This window comes from Salmo salar, chromosome 14 (genome assembly GCF_965601325.2).
Source record: "Salmo salar chromosome 14, fSalSal1, whole genome shotgun sequence".
NCBI classification, from domain to species: domain Eukaryota; kingdom Metazoa; phylum Chordata; class Actinopteri; order Salmoniformes; family Salmonidae; genus Salmo; species Salmo salar.
Genome location: NC_138304.1, coordinates 77,395,851 through 77,417,185, shown reverse-complemented (window position 1 = coordinate 77,417,185; position 21,335 = coordinate 77,395,851). Strand labels below are relative to the sequence as shown.

General features: G+C 44.5%; 1 protein-coding gene across 1 annotated transcript in view; it reads right to left on the bottom strand.

The window, feature by feature from the left end:
- Window positions 1-20,013, bottom strand: part of LOC106570184 (dysbindin) — a 28,968-nt gene extending 8,955 nt beyond the window's left edge. The window contains exons 1-2 of the mRNA XM_014142230.2: window positions 19,671-20,013; window positions 866-1,069 (exon numbers count right to left, since the gene is read on the bottom strand). Coding sequence (XP_013997705.1) covers window positions 866-1,069; window positions 19,671-19,716 — 250 coding nt within the window. The 5' untranslated portion in view covers window positions 19,717-20,013. The remainder of the gene's footprint in view (window positions 1-865; window positions 1,070-19,670) is intronic.
- Window positions 20,014-21,335: the final 1,322 nt, after the last annotated feature.

The following is a 21,335-nucleotide window of genomic DNA, read 5'->3' as shown; positions in this document are numbered from 1 at the left end:
ATGGCTGGTTTTCGACGGGTGCTGTTTTCACCCGTGCGTAATTGATTACCGTTTATTTGTTGGTCAAGTGTATTGTTACCTTGTGCCTTTATTTTTAGTAAAGTACGTTGCTCACTCATTCTGCTCTCCTGCGCCTGACTTCATGCACCAGCTACACCCACCTTTTGACACATGTACAAATTACCTTGACTAACCTGTACCCTCGCACATTGACTCGGTACCGGTAGCCCCAGTATATAGCTTCGTTATTGTTATTTTATTGTGTTACTTTTTAATAATTTTTACTTTAATGTATTTGGTAAATATTTTCTTAACTCTTTCTTGAACTGCACTGTTGGTTAAGGGCTTGTAAGTAAGCATTTCACTGTTGTATTCGGCACCTGTTGTATTGTGACAAATAAAGTTTGATTTGATTTGAACTGTTATTACCCAGCCCCACACACACATGCACGCACCCATGCACACATACACACACAAAGGGTGCTTTTCCAATGAGGCTTACCCCCACACCAGTGGGTTGCCAGTGTTTTATGCTAATGTGAGCTGTCATTGTGTTTCCATCAGGAGTGTGATACTAAAGACTTCTGGTACGTAGAATAAACAACCTTTGCATCATTGAAATATGTTGCTTTGTGAGAAGGTGCAGGTCCGCAGGTCCGCTGGAGCCATGGCCCAGTAAGACACGGGTGCCGGCTCGCTTAGATACATTTTTCTTTTAAAGAATAATGTCTGAGCCTTTTGTGTAAAACACTGGGGTAAATCCTCATTGGAAATGCGCCAGTACACACACACAACCCATCTGTCACTGGGACCATACTTCTCCATTGAAGATGACAAGGTGTTAGGGTCAATGTGGGGCTCTCACCTCTCCTCTCACTGATCTGCAGGTAGCCGGTGGACAGGTACTGATCTATGTCTTGCTGGAATGCCTCTTCAAAGAACTTCTGCCTCTCCTTCATCTTCATCTGGGCAAGCTCTGCCTCCTTTAGCTTAAACTGGCCAGGCTCCATCTCCTTTGGCTTCTCCTGGGCAGGCTCCGCCTCCTTCACCTGGGGTGGCACCTTCTCTGCTACACAGGGCCGAGATATTTAAATTTTTCATTTAAAGGTCCATTGCAGGCGTTTTTATTTCAATAGTAAATCATTTCTGAGTAAAAATTAAGTATCTTACTGTATTTGTTTTAAATTAAAATGGTCAAAAAGAAACAAAAATAGCTTCTTAGCAACAAGCAGTTTCTAAAGGAAGAATTTTGCTAGGACTTTCTGGGACTGGTCTGAGTGGGAAGAGAAAAACTGAAAACTAGCTGTTATTGGCAGAAAGGTTAGGAACTCTCTTTCTTATTGGTCTAGTCACCAGGCAGGCCAGAACTCCATCCCACCAAAACAGGATGACATTTTAGGCGGTCTTTTCAAACAGCTCTTACACTAAAATAAATTTCACAATTTCACAGTATTACTCCAACCTCATAACGTGGAAATATATATAAAACAAAGGAAATCACGTTTTGACTGCACTTAAACTCAAATTACAATGAATGGTTACTAGCGGGGATTACATGTGTGTGTACAGCATCCCATATACACTAATTTGATGTCAGTTGCCCTAGAGCTTGGGCCTTTGGGTAGCAACTGACCATCTCTGTCTGTCTGGGCGATGACAGAGCAACAACTGACCATATCTGTCTGTCTGGGCGATGACAGAGCAGCAACTGACCATCTCTGTCTGTCTGGGCGATGACAGAGCAACAACTGACCATATCTGTCTGTCTGGGCGATGACAGAGCAGCAACTGACCATCTCTGTATGTCTGGACGATGACAGAGCAACAACTGACCATCTCTGTCTGTCTGGGCGATGACAGAGCAGCAACTGACCATCTCTGTCTGTCTGGGCGAAGACAGAGCAGCAACTGACCATCTCTGTCTGTCTGGGCGATGACAGAGCAGCAACTGACAATCTCTGTCTGTCTGGGCGATGACAGAGCAGCAACTGACCATCTCTGTCTGTCTGGACGATGACAGAGCAACAACTGACCATCTCTGTCTGTCTGGGCGATGACAGAGCAGCAACTGACCATCTCTGTCTGTCTGGGCGAAGACAGAGCAGCAACTGACCATCTCTGTATGTCTGGACGATGACAGAGCAGAAACTGACCATCTCTGTCTGTCTGGGCGATGACAGAGCAACAACTGACCATCTCTGTCTGTCTGGACGATGACAGAGCAGCAACTGACCATCTCTGTCTGTCTGGGCGATGACAGAGCAGCAACTGACCATCTCTGTCTGTCTGGGCGATGACAGAGCAGCAACTGACCATCTCTGTCTGTCTGGACGATGACAGAGCAGCAACTGACCATCTCTGTCTGTCTGGACGATGACAGAGCAGCAACTGACCATCTCTGTCTGTCTGGACGATGACAGAGCAGAAACTGACCATCTCTGTCTGTCTGGACGATGACAGAGCAACAACTGACCATCTCTGTCTGTCTGGACGATGACAGAGCAGCAACTGACCATCTCTGTCTGTCTGGACGATGACAGAGCGTGGAGGTTTAGATGACACAGTGTCACTTCAGCTGACTGTTTCTCCCAGACAGGGAAAGACCGTTATATAAGAAACGAAAGAGGGAGAATGAGAGAGGGTGCAGTTGACGTCCCCATTATCAGCAGCTATCCCCAGTCTCTCCCCCTTTCTTTCTTTAGCTACCCCTCTTTTTCTCCATCACTCTCTTGCCTTTCCACTCTTTCTCGTTGTATGTGTGCTGCCGAGTCTGTTGTGTTCCTTCCACTCTTTTCAGAAGTGTGTGTGTGTGCGTGCGTGCGTACAGTTTTTGAGTGTCTATGATTTTTTTTATGTGTGTTTGTGCGTGTGTCTTTATAAAGTGCATACATGTGTGGGTCCTGTTATGTTTGAGGATTAATTAAAGGTAGGGAGTTTCCTAAGGGACTCCACTGTGATTCATTACTGTGGTTGGTTGGCTCTGAATTAACCCTGAGAAATAAAGATATTCTGCCCTTGTAGATTGTGTCTCCACTCATCTTGACATAATAAAACTGCACGCATGTTATAAATATGAAATGAGTCATATGTACTATGCCAAGATAATCGAATCATGTTAGTCACCGTATATACTGTCAAATAAGATATTTGTATGTTGACTGATGGAAAAATCTGTATTTACCTCCAAACATATTCCACCCTAACCAATAAAGAGATGTGTATGTACTACTATTACTGCATAATAACTCTTAATGGGTTGTAATAAGAATGGATGACCAAGGTGCACCGGTGAAGCAGTAAAAGTCTATTAACATTCTGTGAGAGGGTTTTGGTTGGGCCCCTATTTAACTGGACATCATTATCTGATTGCAGCGCTGCATTTAGAATGTTGCGACTACACAGTCGAGCTGCCTCGTCTAGATCACTAGTGGAAAGAAGGCTAATGCAAGCACATCCCATAACAGAGCAATAAACATAATTTACAATACAGGACAATGCTGACAGTTTCCCTCCTTTATTCTTCTGAAACGCATCAGCTCAAATGATTGTCTATTATTAGATTAAAAATATATAATTATTCAGCATGATCCAAGGCATCCTCATACATATAAAATGCAGATTTCCACTCAAAGAAAAAAACTACAGGCCTGACAAACGTCACATTCTGTCATGGCTGTCGAAAGGATCGGACCAAAGTGCAGCGTGGTTGTAGTTCCACATTTTATTAAATCCATGAAACTTTGCAAAAAATAAATAACTGAATTTACAAAAACAACAAACCGTGACGCAATCAGAGGTAACGAGGACCAGCTGCCTCCAATTGGAGATCAACCCAAACAACCCCAACATAGAAATAGAAAAACTAGAACATAGAGATAGAAAACATAGAAAAACACAAAACACCCCCTGACCTACTCTACCATAGAAAATAACCTCTTACTATGGTCAGGACGTGACAGTACCCCCCCCCCCCCCAAAGGTGCAGACTCCAAATGCTACCCAAACAAAACATAAACAAAAACAAAAGGGAGGGTAGGGAGGGTGATAATTGTCTATGGCGACTGAAATGCAGTCCACATAACCTCCAGCAGAGGAGGCGGCTCCGGTTCGGGGCGTAATCCCCGCTCCACCCGCTGATCCCTCCGCTCTAGTACCACCGGACCGTGGATCATCGTTGGAGAAACCGGACTGTAAATCATTGCTGGAGGTTCTGGGCTGCAGGCCGCCGCTGGAGGTTCCGGGCTGCAGGCCGTCTCAGGAGGTTCCGGGCTGCAGGCCGTCTCAGGAGGTTCCGGGCTGCAGGCCGTCTCAGGAGGTTCGGACTGCAGGCCGTCTCAGGAGGTTCCGGACTGTAGGCCGTCTCAGGAGGTTCCGGACTGTGGACCGTCACTGCAGCCTCCGTGTCATGGATCTTCACTGCAGGCTCCGTGCCATGGATCATTATTACAGGTTCCGTGCCATGGATCATCACTGGAGGCTTCGTGCCATGGGTCATCTCTACAGGCTCCGGGCCATGGATTATCCCTACAGGCTTCGGGCCATGGATCATCATTGGAGGTTGTGGAGGCGCACTGGAGATCTGGAACTTATGGCTGGCACAACCCGTCCTGGCTAGATAACCTCCGTAGCCCAACAAGCGCGAGGCGTTGTGACAGGTCGCACAGGTTTGTGTTGGCGAACTGGGGTTACCGTGCGTAGAGCTGGCGCAGGATAACCTGGGCCGAGAAGACGCACCGGAGACCAGGAACGCTGAGCAGGCATACATCTTCCTGGCTGAATATCAACTCTAGTACGGAACCTGTGAGGAGTTTTCACCGAGCGCACCGGGCTGTAGTTGCGCACTGGCGACACAGTGCGTATCTCAGCATAACATGGTGCTTGCTCGGTCACTCGCCCCCCACAGTAAGCACGGGGAGTTGGCACAGGTCTCCAACCTGACTCTGCCAATCTCCCCGTGTGCCCCTCCCAAAAGAATTTGGGGGCTGCCTCTCGCACTTGCCTCGCCGTTGGTATCGTGCCTCCTCTCGTCGCCGCTCTGCACTCGCTGTCTCCACCTGTTCCCATGGAAGGCGATCCCATCCAGCCTGGATCTCCTCCCATGTCCAGGATCCCTTGCCGTCCAGAACTTCCTCCCAGGTCCATTCTTTTCCACGCTGCTTGGTCCTTTTATGGTGGGTTATTCTGTCACGGCTGTCGAAAGGATCGGACCAAAGTGCAGCGTGGTTGTAGTTCCACATTTTATTAAATCCTTGAAACTTTGGAAAACATAAATAACTGAATTTACAAAAACCACAAACCGTGACGCAGAGAGAAACAAACACTACTCAAAAGATAATAACCCACAAAAACCCAGGAAGAAAAACCCCTACTTAAATATGATCTCCAATCAGAGGTAACGAGGACCAGCTGCCTCCAATTGGAGATCAACCCAAACAACCCCAACATAGAAATAGAAAAACTAGAACTAAAACATAGAAATAGAAAACATAGAAAAACACAAAACACCCCCTGTCATGCCCTGACCTACTCTACTATAGAAAATGTACATTTACATTTACATTTTAGTCATTTGGCAGACGCTCTTATCCAGAGCGACTTACAGTATTGAATACATACATTTCATTTCATGCATATTATTATAATTGTTTTTTTTTTTTTGTACTATGGTCAGGACGTGACACATTCTTGACAGTTGTAGCAGTGTAATCTGCAAACGTAATCTAGCCTGAGCTAAAGCAAGGAACTCATGTTCTGATGCCGATTGGCTTCTTTTTAGGCAACTACGAAACAAGTGTTATTTTCTTCTCAGGAAGGTCAAGTCCGAATATTTTATGTCTGTTACCACTGAAAACCTGAATGACCCTAGAAAGTTTTGGAAGGCTATTAAGTTTATGTCTGGTAACAGTAATGTTAATGAATTTCCGTCATGTGTATTGAAGGACTTGCTGTTTATGACAAAACTGAAATGCTGAATTGTTTCAATGAGTGCTTTGTATCATCTGGTATGCTGTTTGATTCAGTATCCTCTGTCTCTGTACAACCCTGTGTGGATGAACCAGTGAGAGCTGATCAAACGTTTTGCTTTTTGCCATTCTCAGTGCAGGAGGTACATAAAGCCCTGAAATCCTTAGATCAGAGAAAGCCTGCAGGTCCTGATCATCTTGAGCCCTGCTTTCTAAAACTGGCAGCTGATTTTATAGCTGAACCACTTACACTTACAAGCAGAGCACAATTACAGCAGCCATGAAGGTTTTAAATGATATCACTGAAGCTCTTGACAAAAAAACATCACTGTGTCTCACTTTCTTTTGATACAGTTGATCATGCTATACTGAGGCAGAGATTGTTGAGCATAGGTCTTTCAGAGCATGCAGTTGCATAGTTTGCTAATGATCTGTCTGATAGAACTCAATGCATTCAATTTGATGGGCTCGTGTCTGTTAAATAGTTTGTCTGTAATGGTTTGCCCCAGGGTTCTGTACTTGTTCCCCTCTTATTCACTATTTAAATAAATAACAAAAATGTGCAAAAATGCGCAACTTCACTTTTATAGCCTTCCCTGTAGCTCAGTTGGTAGAGCATGGTGTTTGCAACACCAGGGTTGTGGGTTTGATTCCCACGGGGGGCCAGCACACGGGGGGCCAGCACAGAAAAAAAATGTATGAAATGTATGCATTCACTACTGTAAGTCGCTCTGGATAAGAGCGTCTGCTAAATGACTAAAAATGAAAATGAAAATGAATGCTGATGATACTGTTATTTATTGTTGTGACTCGTCACTCACAAGCTTTCCAGAACTTGCAAACCGCTTTTTATACTGTTCAACATACCTTGTGTCAATTGAAGCTTATCCTCAATACTGACAAAACTAAACTAATGGTGTTTTCTAAAACAAGAAATAGACCTCTGAACCTTTCACCTATTACTACCTGTCAGGGCAATGAGATTGAGGTTGTAACCTCATATAAATATCTAGGAATGTTAATTGATGACGGCCTCTCTTTTAAATTGCATATTCAACAACTTACAAAAAAATTGAAGTTTAGGAATATGGCATGTTTTCTTTTGAAGCCAGGAGGCTAGTATCAGCTACATTTATGCCTATATTAGACTATGGGGATATTTTACGTATGAATGCTTCCGCTCAGTGTTTGAGATCAATTGACACCCTTTACCATGGAGCATTGAGATTTATTTTAAAATGCAAAACCCTTACACACCACTGCATTTTATATACCAGGGTTGGCTGGCCTTATCTAGTCAATCATAGCCTCAGACATTGGTATACTTTTATTTACAAAGCCATTTTGGGTTTACTACCATTTTATTTGGGCATTTGTATTGTTCAGAAATGTGGTGGGTACTCTCTTCGTTCGCAGGACTTTATCCTGCTAACTGTTCCAAATGTCTGAACTGAATTTGGTAAAAGGGCTTTTATGTACTCTGCGCCATCAGCTTGGAACGTCTTACAAAACACTTTCAAACTGAAAGATCTTGTCCTGATTGGTGTTTTTAAATCATTGATAAAGGAGTTTGAGGTTGATTCCCTAACCTGTCAATGTTTTCAATTTGATGTTTTATGATTTTGTTATACTCTAGTGAATTATATGTTTTTTACTAGATTACCTGTAGTTTTTCATGTTGTCTGTCTGTAATTGTGTAATGACTTGGTGCTGCCTATATTGGCCAGGATGCTCTTGAAAAAGATATTTCAAATCTCAATGAGCCCTTCCTGGTTAAATAAAGGTTAAATAAAGTGTATTTATGCAATGTTATTTTTAGATTGCAGGCATCTTTCTCTGAAGTGTTCAGATTTCCAACAAAGCAGTGGCCAACATGAAAATAACTTACACTGTGTAACGTTCGTCGTAAGGAGTAGACCAAACTGCAGCGGGTATATTGAACATCTTCTTTATTTGAAGGAAAAACAAAACACTTACACAAAACAAATGACGAAAACAGTCCCGTAAGGTGCACAGTCTAAACAGGAAACAACCACCCACAAACACAAGAGAAAACTAACCCACTTAAATATGGCCTCCAATTAGAGGCAACGACAACCAGCTCCCTCTAATTGGAGGTCGTTCCAAAACCCCAATATAGAAATAGAAAACCAGATAAACACATAGAAATAGAAAATATAGAACATACACTAAAAACCCCGAAACACACAAAACAAACACCCCTGCCACGCCCTGACCAAACTACAATAACAAACAACCCCTTTTACTGGTCAGGACGTGACAGTACCCCCCCCCCCCCCCCCCCCCCCAAAGGTGCAGACCCTGGATGCACCGAAACACAAAAAAACCCACAAAATATAACACCATCACTGACGGCTCCCGTGCTACACCCCCCCCTCCCTAATCCTCCAACTACGGAGGTGGCTCAGGCTCCGGCCTCAGTCCCCCTTCTAACCTGCCCACCCCCGTTGAAGGCTCATGGCTGTAGACCACTGCTGGAGACCTCGGGCAGAGGTGCGTCGCTGGAGACCTTGGGCTGAGGTGCGTCGCTGGAGACCTCGGGCTGAGGTGCGTCTCTGGAGACCTCGGGCTGAGGAGCGTCTCTGGAGACTCAGGGCTGAGGAGCGTCTCTGGAGACTCAGCGCTGAGGAGCGTCTCTGCAGGCTCAGGGCTGAGGAGCGTCTCTGCAGGCTCAGGGCTGAGGAGCGTCTCTGCAGGCTCAGGGCTGAGGAGCGTCTCTGCAGGCTCAGGGCTGAGGAGCGTCTCTGCAGGCTCCGGACTGTGGGCCGTCTCTGCAGGCTCCGGACTGTGGGCCGTCTCTTGCAGGCTACGGACTGTGGGCCGTCTCTGCAGGCTCCGGACTGTGGGCCGTCTCTGCAGGCTCCGGACTGTGGGCCGTCTCTGCAGGCTCCGGACTGTGGGCCGTCTCTGCAGGCTTTGGACTGTGGGCCGTCTCTGCAGGCTTTGGACTGTGGGCCGTCTCTGCAGGCTCCGGACTGTGGGCCGTCTCTGACGGTTCCGGACTGTGGGCCGTCTCTGTCGGTTCCGGACTGTGGGCCGTCTCTGTCGGTTCCGGACTGTGGGACGTCTCTGTCGGTTCCGGACTGTGGGATGTCGCGGGAAGCTCTGGACGGGGCACTGTCGCCGGAAGCTCTGGACGGGGACTGCGCACTGTAGGCCTGATGCGTGGGGCTGGCTTTGGAGGCGGAAGACTCTTAACACGCATCTCAGGGCTAGTGTGAGGAGCAGGAACAAGATGTACAGGACTGGGCAGGCACACTAAAGGCCTGGTGCGTGGGGCTGGCTTTGGAGGCACCAGACTATGGACACGCACCTCAGGGCTAGTGCGAGGAGCAGGAACAGGACGTACTGGACTGGGCAGGAGCACTAAAGGCCTGATATGTGGGGCTGGCTTTGGAGGCGCCAGAACAGCAACACGCACCACAGGGCTAGTGCGAGGAGCAGGAACTGGATACACTGGGCCATGAAACCTCACCGGCGGTCTGATGCTTGCAACTTGCATCACCGGTCCTGGCTCGATACTGGCTCTAGCATAACACCTGTGAGGAGCTTTCACCAAGCGCACTGGACTGTAGCTGCACACTGGCGATACCGTGCGTATCTCTGCATAACATGGCGCTTGCTTGATCCGTCGCTCCCCATAATAAAGACAGGTGCCCCTTCGTGCCCTTTCCGCCAGTACCTCTCTCCGGAATCTCGCGTCAAGCTCCTCGCGTGATTCCTGGACTGGCTCCCCATAATAAGCACAGGGAGTTGGCTTAGGGCTCACCCCTGGCCCAGCCAAACTACCCGTGTGCCCCCCCCCCCCCCATTTTTGGGGGGGGCTGCCTCCTCTCCTCCTGAAATGGAGGATATAATGCCTCATACCTCCGTGTGTCTGCCTAAGCTGCCTCCAGCTCCTCCTTCGGACGCTTGTTGCCATGGTCCAGCCTGGTGCCATGGTCCTTTACCATCTAATATCTCCTCCCATGTCCACGACTCCAAATAGCTCCTCTGTTGCTCCTTCCTCCGCTGCTTGGTCCTTTCTTGGTGGGTGGTTCTGTAATGTTCGTCGCAAGGAGTGGACCAAACTGCAGCGGGTATATTGAACATCTTCTTTATTTGAAGGAAAAACAAAACAAAACACTTACACAAAACAAACGACAAAAACAGTCCCGTAAGCTGCACAGACTAAACAGGAAACAACCACCCACAAACACAAGAGAAAACTAACCCACTTAAATATGGCCTCCAATTAGAGGCAATGACAACCAGCTGTCTCTAATTGGAGGTCGTTCCAAAACCCCAACATAGAAATAGAAAAACCAGATAAACACATAGAAATAGAAAATATAGAACATACACCAAAACCCCCGAAATACACAAAACAAACACCCCCTGCCAAGCCCTGACCAAACTACAACAACAAACAACCCCTTTTACTGGTCAGGACGTGACACACTGTTAATAGCGGAGAGTTAGCAATAAAGGAGAACAAGTTCTCATTTACAACTGCGACCTGGCCAAGATAAATCAAAGCAGTGCAACACAAACAACACAGTTACGCATGGGATAAACAAACGTACAGTCAATAACACAATAGAAAAGTCTATATTCAGTGTGTGCAAATGTAGCAAGATTAGGGAGGTAAGGCAATAAATAGGCCATAGTGGCAAAATAATTACAATTTAGCATTAACACTGGAGTGATAGATGTGCAGAAGATGAATGTGCAAGTAGAGATACTGGGATGCAAAGGAGCAAAAAAAAACTAAAAACAATATGGGGATGAGATAGTTGGGTGGGCTATTTACAGATGGGCTGTGTACAGGTGCAATGATCAGTAAGCTGCTCTGACATCTGGTGCTTAAAGTTAATGAGGGAGATATAAGACTCCAGCTTCAGTGATTTTTGCAATTTGTTCCAGTCATTGTCAGCAGAGAACTGGAAGGAAAGGCGGCCAAAGGAGGAGTTGGCTTTGGGGACGACCAGTGAAATATACCTGCTGGAGCATGTGCTATGGGCGGGTGCTGCTATGGTGACCAGTGAATTGAGATAAGGCGGGGCTTTACCTAGCAAAGACTTAAAGACAACCTGGAGCCAGTGGGTTTGGCGACGAACATGAAGTGAGGGCCAGCAAACGAGAGCATACAGGTCACAGTGGTGGGTAGTATATGGGGCTTTGGTGACCAAACGGATGGCACTGTGATGGACTACATCCAATTTGCTGAGTAGAGTGTTGGAGGCTATTTTGTAAATTACATTGCCGAAGTCAAGGATCAGTAGGATAGTCCATTTTACGAGGGTATGTTTAGCAGCATGAATGAAGGATGCTTTTTTGCGAAATAGGAAGCTGATTCTAGATTTAATTTTGGATTGGAGATGCTTAATGTGAGTCTGGAAGGAGAGTTTACAATCTAACCAGACACTGAGGTATTTGTAGTTGTCCACATATTCTAAGTCAGAACCATCCAGAGTAGTGATGCTAGATGGGCGGGCGGGTGCGGGCAGCGATCGGTTGAAGAGCATGCATTTAGTTTTCCTTGCATTTAAGAGCAGTTAGAGGCCATGGAAGGAGTGTTGTATGGCATTGAAGAGCGTCTGGAGGTTAGTTAAAACCTGTTGTGGATAGGGGGCAGTATTTTCACGGCCGGATAAAAAACGTACCCGATTTAATCTGGTTACTACTCTTTCCCAGAAACTAGAATATGCATATAATTAGTAGATGTGGATAGAAAACACTCTAAAGTTTCTAAAACTGTTTGAATGGTGTCTGTGAGTATAACAGAACTCATATGGCAGGCAAAAACCTGAGAAGATTCCATGCAGGAAGTGGCCTGTCTGACAATTTGTAGTCCTTCTGTTGCATCTCTATCGAAATTACAGCATCTGTGCTGTTACGTGACACTTTCTAAGGCTTCCATTGGCTCTCTAAAGCCTTCAGAAAGCGGATTTACGTGTCTCCTGTCTCTGGGCAGATGACAGCAGCAGAGTTTGTCAGTGGTCTGCCTGGGGACAGAGAGACTGGAGATGCGCGTTCACGAGACCTCGCCATTGTTTTCTTTCCCTCTTTGAATGAATACAACGTTGTCCGGTTGGAATATTATCGCTATTTTACTAGAAAAATAGCATAAAAATTGATTTTAAACAGCGTTTGACATGCTTCTAAGTACGGTAATGGAACATTTTGAATTTCTTTGCCACGAAATGCGCTCGCAGTGACCTGAATGCACGAACAAAACGGAGGTATTTGGATATAACCATGGATTATTTGGAACCAAAACAACATTTGTTGTTGAAGTAGAAGTCCTGGGAGTGCATTCTGACGAAGAACAGCAAAGGTAATCCAATTTCTGTAATAGTAATTCTGAGTTTAGTGAGCCCCGAAGTTGGCGGGTGTCTGAATAGCTAGCCTGTGATGGCTGAGCTATGTACTCAGAATATTGCAAAATGTGCTTTCGCCGAAAAGCTATTTTAAAATCTGACATAGCGATTGCATAAAGGAGTTCTGTATCAATAATTCTTAAAATAATTGTTATGTATTTTGTCAAAGTTTATGATGAGTAATTTAGTAAATTCACCTGAAGTTTTCGGTGGGTATGCTAGTTCTGAACATCACATGCTAATGTGAAAAGCTGGTTTTTGATATAAATATGAACTTGATTGAACAAAACATGCATGCATTGTATAACATAATGTCCTAGGAGTGTCATCTGATGAAAATCATCAAAGGTTAGTGCTGCATTTAGCTGTGGTTTTGTTTTTTGTGACATATATGCTTGCTTTGAAAATGGCTGTGTGATTATTTTTGGCTGGGTACTCTCCTGACATAATCTAATGTTTTTCTTTCGCTGTAAAGCCTTTTTGAAATCGGACAATGTGGTCGGATCTTTCAAATGGTGTGGATCTTATCTTTCAAATGGTGTAAAATAGTCATATGTTTGAGAAATTGAAGTTATAGCATTTTTAAGGTTTTTGTATTTCGCGCCACGCTCTACCATTGGATATTTGGCGAGGCGTTCCGCTAGCGGAACGTCTGTCCTCAACATTAACACAGTGTCCAAAGAAGGGCCAGAAGTATACAGAACCGTGTCGTCTGCGTAGAGGTGGATCAGAGAATCACCAGCAGCAAGAGTGACATCATTGATGTATACAGAGAAAAGAGTCGGCCCGAGAAATGAACGCTGTGGCACCCCCAGAGACTGCCAGAGGTCTGGACAACAGAACCTCTGTTTTGACACACTGACCTCTATCTGAGAAGTAGTTGGTGAACCAGGCGAGGCAGTCATTTGAGAAACCAAGGCTGTTGAGTCTACCGATAAGAATGCTGTGATTGACAGAGTCGAAAGCCCTGGCCAAGTTGATGAAGACGGTTGCACAGTATTGTCTTTTATCGATGGCAATTATGATATCGTTTAGGACCTTGAGCATTGCTGAGGTGCACCCATGACCTGCTCGGAAACCAGATTGCATAGCGGAGAAGGTACGGTGGAATTCTAAATGGTCAGTGATCTGTTTGTTAACCTCTCTCGGGTATGTGGGACGAAATCGTCCCACCTAGTCAACAGCCAGTGGAATCGAGTGGCGCGATATTCAAAAATCTTAAAAATGCTATTACTTCAATTTCTCAAACATATGACTATTTTACACCATTTTAAAGACAAGACTCTCGTTAATCTAACCACATTGTCCGATTTCAAAAAGGCTTTACAACGAAAGCAACACATTAGATTATGTCAGGAGAGTACCCAGCCAGAAATAATCGCACACCCATTTTTCAAGCTAGCATATAATGACACAAAATAATTTGTAAGTCGCTCTGGATAAGAGCGTCTGCTAAATGACTTAAATGTAAATGTAAAAACCAAAACCACAGCAAAATGCAGCACTAACCTTTGATGATCTTCATCAGATGACACTCCTAGGACATTATGTTATACAAAACATGCATGTTTTGTTCAATCAAGTTCATATTTATATCAAAAAACAGCTTTTTACATTAGCATGTGACGTTCAGAACTAGCAAACATACCGAAAACTTCCGGTGAATTTACTAAATTACTCACGATAAACGTTCACAAAAAACATAACAATTATTTTAAGAATTATAGATACAGATTTCCTTTATGCAATTGCGGTGTCAGATTTTAAAATAGCTTATCGGCAAAAGCACTTTTTGCAATATTCTGAGTAGATAGCTCGCCATCACGGGCTAGCTAATTTGACACCCACCAAGTTTGGCGTTCACTAAACTCAGAATTACTATAAGAAAAATTGGATTACCTTTGCTGTTCTTCATCAGAATGCACTCCCAGGACTTCTACTTCATCCACAAATGTTGTTTTGGTTCAAAATAATCCATAGTTATGTTCAAATATCCTCTGTTTTGTCCGTGCGTTCAAGTCCCTATCCGAACGGTGACGCGCGGACGCATGTCGTGACAAAAAAATTCAAAATGTTAAATTTCCATACTTCGAAGCATGTCAAACGCTGTTTAAAATCAATTTTTATGCGATTTTTCTCGTAAAATAGCGATAATATTCCGACCGGGAGACGTTGTTTTCGTTCAAACACTGAAAGAAGAAAATGGACTCTTCACGTGCACGTGCGCACCCGTGTCATTGTTCTCAGATCGACCACTATCCAAATGCGCTACTGTTTTTCAGCCAGGGACTGCAGAGTCATCATTCCCCGTTCTGGCGCCTTCTGAGAGCCTATGGGAGCCTTAGAAAATGTCACGTTACAGCAGAGATCCTCTGTTTTCGATAAAGAGGCTACAGAAGGCCAAGAAATGGTCAGAGAGGGCACTTCCTGTACAGAATCTTCTCAGGTTTTGGCCTGCCATATGAGTTCTGTTATACTCACAGACACCATTCAAACAGTTTTAGAAACTTTAGGGTGTTTTCTATCCAAATCAAACAATTATATGCATATTCTAGTTTCTGGGCAGGAGTAATAACCAGATTAAATCGGGTCCGTTTTTTATCCGGATGTGAAAATACTGCCCCCTACCCTAGAGAGGTTAACTTGACTTTCGAAGACTTTAGAAAGGCAGGGTAGGATAGATATAGGTCTGTAACAGTTTGGGTCTAGAGTGTCTCCCCCTTTGAAGAGGGGGATGATCGCAGCAGCTTTCCAATCTTTAGGGATCTCAGACGATACAAAAGAGAGGTTGAACAGGTGTTAGGGGGGTTGCAACAATTGCGGCGGATCATTTTAGAAAGAGAGGGTCCAGATTGTCTAGCCCAGCTGATTTGTAGGGGTCCAGATTTTGCAGCTCTTTCAGAACATCAGCTATCTGGATTTGGGTGAAGGAGAAATGGGGTTGGCTTGGGTAAGTTGCTGTGGTGGTTGCAGAGCTGTTGACCGGGGTAGGGGTAGCCAGGTGGAAAGCATGGCCAGCCGTAGAAAATGCTTATTGAAAATCTCAATTATCATAGATTTATTGGTGGTGACAGTGTTTCCTAGCCTCAGTGCAGTGGGCAGCAGGAGGAGGTGTTCTTATTCTCCATGGACTTTACAGTGTCCCATAACTTTTTGGAGTTTGTGCTACAGGATGCAAATTTCTGTTTGAAAAAGCTAGCCTTTGCTTTCTACATTTTTTGTAGATGGTTCTTCGGCGACATCGTAACAGAATGGCCTATTGAGACCACATCGGGCATCACGTCGGCAGTCCAGTTGTGATGGATCGGCGAGGCTCCATCTGGACAATAGAGGGTCCAGGGCAATTGGCAAAGGAGGCCCTAGAATAGCCCTAGAATTAGCTGGTATATAGGCCTAGCTTGAGGCTAGCTCAAGGCTATCTGGTGCTTGCTTCGGGACGGAGGCGTTAGCTAACAGTAGCCACTCGTTTGCAGCTAGCTAGCTGCGATGATCCGGTGCAATGATCCAGAGCAGCAGGATTCCGGTGATTGGTAGAGAGAAGCAGCCCGATATGCTCTGGGTTGATATCGCGCTGAGCAGACAGGTGTTGTCCGAGCTAAGGCTGGCTGGCTGGCTGGTGACCGAGAAAAAGGTGAAGACTGCTAGCCGTAGCTAACAATGACTAGTAGCTAGTTAGCTGGCTAGCTCCTGATGGAAGTTCCAGTTATAAGGAATAAAAATAGCAGATCTGTACCACATTGGGTGAGGCGGGTTGCAGGAAAGTGTGTTTAGTTCGTAGATAGAAATGAGATTAAGATATATGAAGAAGACTGGCTATTTACACTGGATAAGACAAGGACAAACACACATGTCCTACTACTACGCCATCTTGGATGTAGTTGAGGATAGGGTTAATGTTGAACCAGGATGTGGACATGAAGCTAGGTACGGTTGTAGTTGAGTATAGGGTTAATGTTGAACCAGGATGTGGACATGAAGCTAGGTACGGTTGTGGTTGAGGATATGGTTAATATAGAACCAGGATGTGGACATGAAGCTAGGTACGGTTGTGGTTGAGGATAGGGTTAATGTTGAACCAGGATGTGGACATGAAGCTAGGTACGGTTGTGGTTGAGGATATGGTTAATATAGAACCAGGATGTGGACATGAAGCTAGGTACGGTTGTGGTTGAGGATAGGGTTAATGTTGAACCAGGATGTGGACATGAAGCTAGGTACGGTTGTGGTTGAGGATATGGTTAATATAGAACCAGGATGTGGACATGAAGCTAGGGTACGGTTGTGGGAAACAGTGGGTTAACTGCCTTGCTCAGGGGCAGAATGACAGATGTTTACCTTGTCAGCTCGGGGATTCGATGTGGACATGAACCTAGTGTTCGGGTTAGGGTTGTGGTTGAGGCAAGGCTTAGGGTTGAACTGGGATGTTGACATGAACCTAGGGTTAGGGTTGTGGTTGAGACTAGGGTTAGGGTTAGGGTAACCAGCATGTGGATATGAAGCTAGGGTTAGGGTTAGGGATAGCAGCAACCTCATCTGTGCTCGTCTGTCACCCAGGATTAATTTAATTCACTTATTGAGCGCCTCATTACAAAGGGAACTGATGGTGAGCTGCTCATGACAAAGTGAACCGATAAATGACTATGAGGGGGGCGCCAGAATGACAACACTACTCTGTCTTTGTTTGCTTTGTTGAATAGCTTCATTTGCATCCAGCGTACGTACAGAAGCTATACTGATTCACAGAGGAGTTTCCACTACAATACTCATTGGAACACAGTGTCTAGGCTATCTGCATTTTACTTTGGTTTGTGCAGACAAGGAGAGCGTAGGAGTGGGAACCTGGGGGCAAACTGAGTCCCTCTACTGCTGTCAGGTTCACTCAACATCCTAAAGAGAGAGCTGGCAGAGCCAAATTAACAACACTCTGATAGAGCATTAAACATTCACTGCCATTAAACAAACTAATGTTCATTCTGCCTGCCTGCCTGCCTGCCTGTCTGTCTCGTCCCGACTCCCAACACGTTCATTACTATGGGACAGCTGGAGATCGAATTTGAATATTGAAACAATGTTGCAAATGCCAGAGAGACAGACAGCAAGGTTTATACAAATCTACACTGTTGAAAGGAAATTTTTGTCTAAAAGAAATGTGAGACAATGTCTAGATGCTTTTTATAGTGGAGATCAAGTTTATAACTTCCCTGCCTGGGCTGATGAGACAATGGATTGCGCAGTCAGATGGAACAGAGTAAATAGCCATTTTAACATCATAGATTTATCCAGTGGCAACTTGTGGAATAGACACCAGCTGGAATGCTCTTTTAACCAATCAGCATTCAGGATTAGACCCACCTGTTGTATAAATCATATTATAAACTGGGTGGTTTGAGCCCTGAATACATCAGACCACATTTTTTATCTTTATTTAACTAGGCAAGTTAGTTAAGAACAAATTCTTATTTTCAAATCCACATTGCAGTTAACTGCCTTGTTCAGGGGCAGAACCACAGATTTTTACCTTGTCAGCTCAGGGATTTGATCTTGCAACCTTTCGGGTACTGGTCCAATGCTCTAACCACTAGGCTACCTGTCGCCCCATGTATACCATGGGTATGACAAAACATTTATTTTTACTGCTGTAATTACATTGGTAACCAGTTTATAATAGCAATAAGGCACCTCAGGGGGTTTGTGATATATGGCCAGCATACCACGGCTAAGGACTGTGTTCTAGCACTCCACGTTGCGTCATGCATAAGAACAGCCCTTAGCAGCGGTATATTGGCCATATATCACACCTCCTCGGGCCTTATTGCTTAAATAACTCATATTTTAAACACATTTATGGACAATTAACAGATTGTGCAAGATGGATGTCTTCCTCCTCCTCCTTCTTGCAGCGTTCTCAAGGCCGATGGACAACCAGCACTAACTGTTCCTGTTCTGTTTTGTGCTATGTTCTGTCCTAACTCTGTCCTGTCCTATCTTTCTCCTGTCCTATCTCTGTTCTGTCCTAACTCTGTCCTGTCCTATCTCTGTTCTGTCCTAACTCTGTCCTGTCCTATCTTCTCCTGTCCTATCTCTGTTCTGTCCTAACTCCGTCCTGTCCTATCTTTCTCCTGTCCTATCTCTGTCCTGTCCTATCTTTCTTCTGTCCTAACTCTGTCCTGTCCTATCTTTCTTCTGTCCTAACTCTGTCCTGTCCTATCTTTCTCCTGTCCTATCTCTGTTCTGTCCTAACTCAGTCCTGTCCTATCTTTCTCCTGTCCTATCTCTGTCCTGTCCTGTCCTAACTCTGTCCTGTTCTATCCTGTTGTCCTGTCCTTTCTTAACTCTGTCCCATCTCTTTCCTAAACACGGTCAAACCATCCCACGGAAACCATCCATTCTTCTTCTGCACTCAAAATGAGTGGATTTGTTAATAGACCATGGGACATGAAAGTCTCAGGACATACTTCGCATTTTATGTTGTATTTCATTCTATGAATGTCATTATTGTCCCAGCGTGTTGCACAATAGTTTTCAAAATTGTAATGATTACTGCTGCAGAGAATATGTTTGATTATATTCTGAACAAAAATATAACCGCAACATGTAAAGTGTTGGTCCCATGTTTCATGAGCTGAAATTAAAGATCAAAGAAATGTTCCATACGCACAAAAAGCTTATTTCTCTCAAATATTGTGCACAAATTTGTTTACATCCCTGTGAGCATTTCTGCTTCTGTCATCTCCTGTGTGTGTGTGTGTGCGTGTGTGTGTGTGCGCCAACACTGAGCTGTCACAATGAGTGACATCGCCCATCAATGACTGGAGGCTACAGCACCAATAATTTCACACCCAGACTTTGTGTTATTCATTAATAATACACGTATCTGTCGGATTATTACTGTATGTGTTCAGTTGTGGTTGTAGGCTTGCATCTTATCCTCTTCACTCCAAACGTTTGACATCAAATAATGTTGATATTAATTCCATACATGTTTTAAACTAAATCCAACCTGTTTAGAGATTAATCTACCGCCACCCAAAAAATACATTTTTGTGACAACTGTGACCATGAAAACTGGAAAAGAAAGCCAGATAAAAAAAAGTATACCAGGAAGGAGAAGAAACATACTCATAAATATCAAAAATATCTAATAATCAAGCATGGATCAACATCTGCTAGTCCCCGAAACCTTAGCGTGTAGACATCACGACACAAACAAAAAACTAAACAAATAAATAAACCAAGACAAGCTGGCATTGGTACCATAGAAATAGAACTAGAGCCCTGTATTATACACATATATACTGGATGTATATCCATGGTGGGTACCTACAGCTATTCCTCTGGCTGCCGTCCATGGATCCTGGAGAAGAAGACATCCCAGCGGTGTTGTAGATCAGAGCCAGAGGAAAGAGAGAGGAGAGGAGGGCAGGATGAGGACTGGGTGAGGCGATGTTGCCAACTCTCAATCACAACACCGTCTGTCTCTCTCTGCCTCTCATCCTAAGAGGCTGCTTTAACCACTAACTCACACATACACTCACACACGCAAACACGCACATATAATATTACACACACGCAATCTCTCTCACACAGAAACACAGCAGCAATGTTCTCCCCGACACACACTGGCTGTCTGAAAGTATAGAGCTGCTGCCTGCAGGCTGACTGGTCTGGCTGTGGAGACAGAGAGGCTTCAGCACGGCTAGGAGCTGGACCAATCAAACGGCTAGGGGCTGGGAATGTACCAATCACATGGCTAGGAGCTGGGAATGTACCAATCACACGGCTAGGAGCAGGGAATGTACCAATCACATGGCTAGGAGCTGGGAATGTACCAATCACACGGCTAGGAGCTGGGAATGTACCAATCACACGGCTAGGAGCTGGGAATGTACCAATCACACAGCTAGGAGCTGGGATTGAACCTTTAGCCACAGTCATATATATATATATTTTTTTATTTTTTTATTATTTGACTTTTATTTAACTAGGCAAGTCAGTTAAAAACAAATTGTTCTTTACAATGACAGCCTACCCCGGCCAGCGCAGGGCCATTGTGCGCCGCCCTATGGGACTCCCAATCACGGATGGATGTGATACAGTCTGGATTCAAACCAGGGACTGTAGTGATGCCTCTTGCACTAAGATGCAGTGCCTTAGACCGCAGCTCCACTCGGGAGCCCATGTGAGGGGGAGCTGCACTCAGAACAGGGAGAGGAAGAGAGGCAAATAGTGTGTGTGTGTGTGTGTGTTTGTGTGTGTGCCACAGAGAGAGATGAGGAGTAAGAGAACCTCTGATATGATGTGTGTTGTCATAGTCACAATAAGGCTGAACATCCGGCCAATAATCAGCCTCTCTTCTTCTCTCCTCCCTCATAACGCGCAGCTAATATCCCTCTATCATCATAACGTCAACACTGGCCTCAGTCCTCATGACTCAGAATAGCTCAAAGCCTGGCTCAGTCTATACAACTATTACAACATCCTGCACCACTATCAACAGCTTTTTACCAATGCATACAAGAGAGACATTTGTTTTTCTGTTGAATAATTCTGTAATCGTAGGTTCACTATTATGCTGAATTCTATGAATGTAATCCTTGTCTCAGCATGTTGCACAGTAGTTTTCAAAATGTGAGTGATTATTGCTGCAGAGAATGTGTCCGAGTAAATTCAAAATTACGCAATGTAAACATTTCATGATGACAAGAATGTGTTAAATATAATATTACGAATAATCATTTATTTATGCAGAAAAGTCACATTGAGATCTCATTTTCATATGAGCCCAAGCAAGCAGCACACTTATAGTTAGTTACATATGAGACACAACACAACCTAAAAATAACAATGAATGGAAGTTAAAACAGTGCAAAGTGCATAAGAGAGCAGGTTTAAAAACATGTACAATCTGTGGTCAGCACATCCCTCCAATCTGGGATTTAAAATCATCAATCAGAATAAAATGATCGAGTTGTAAACCCTTCTGCAAAGT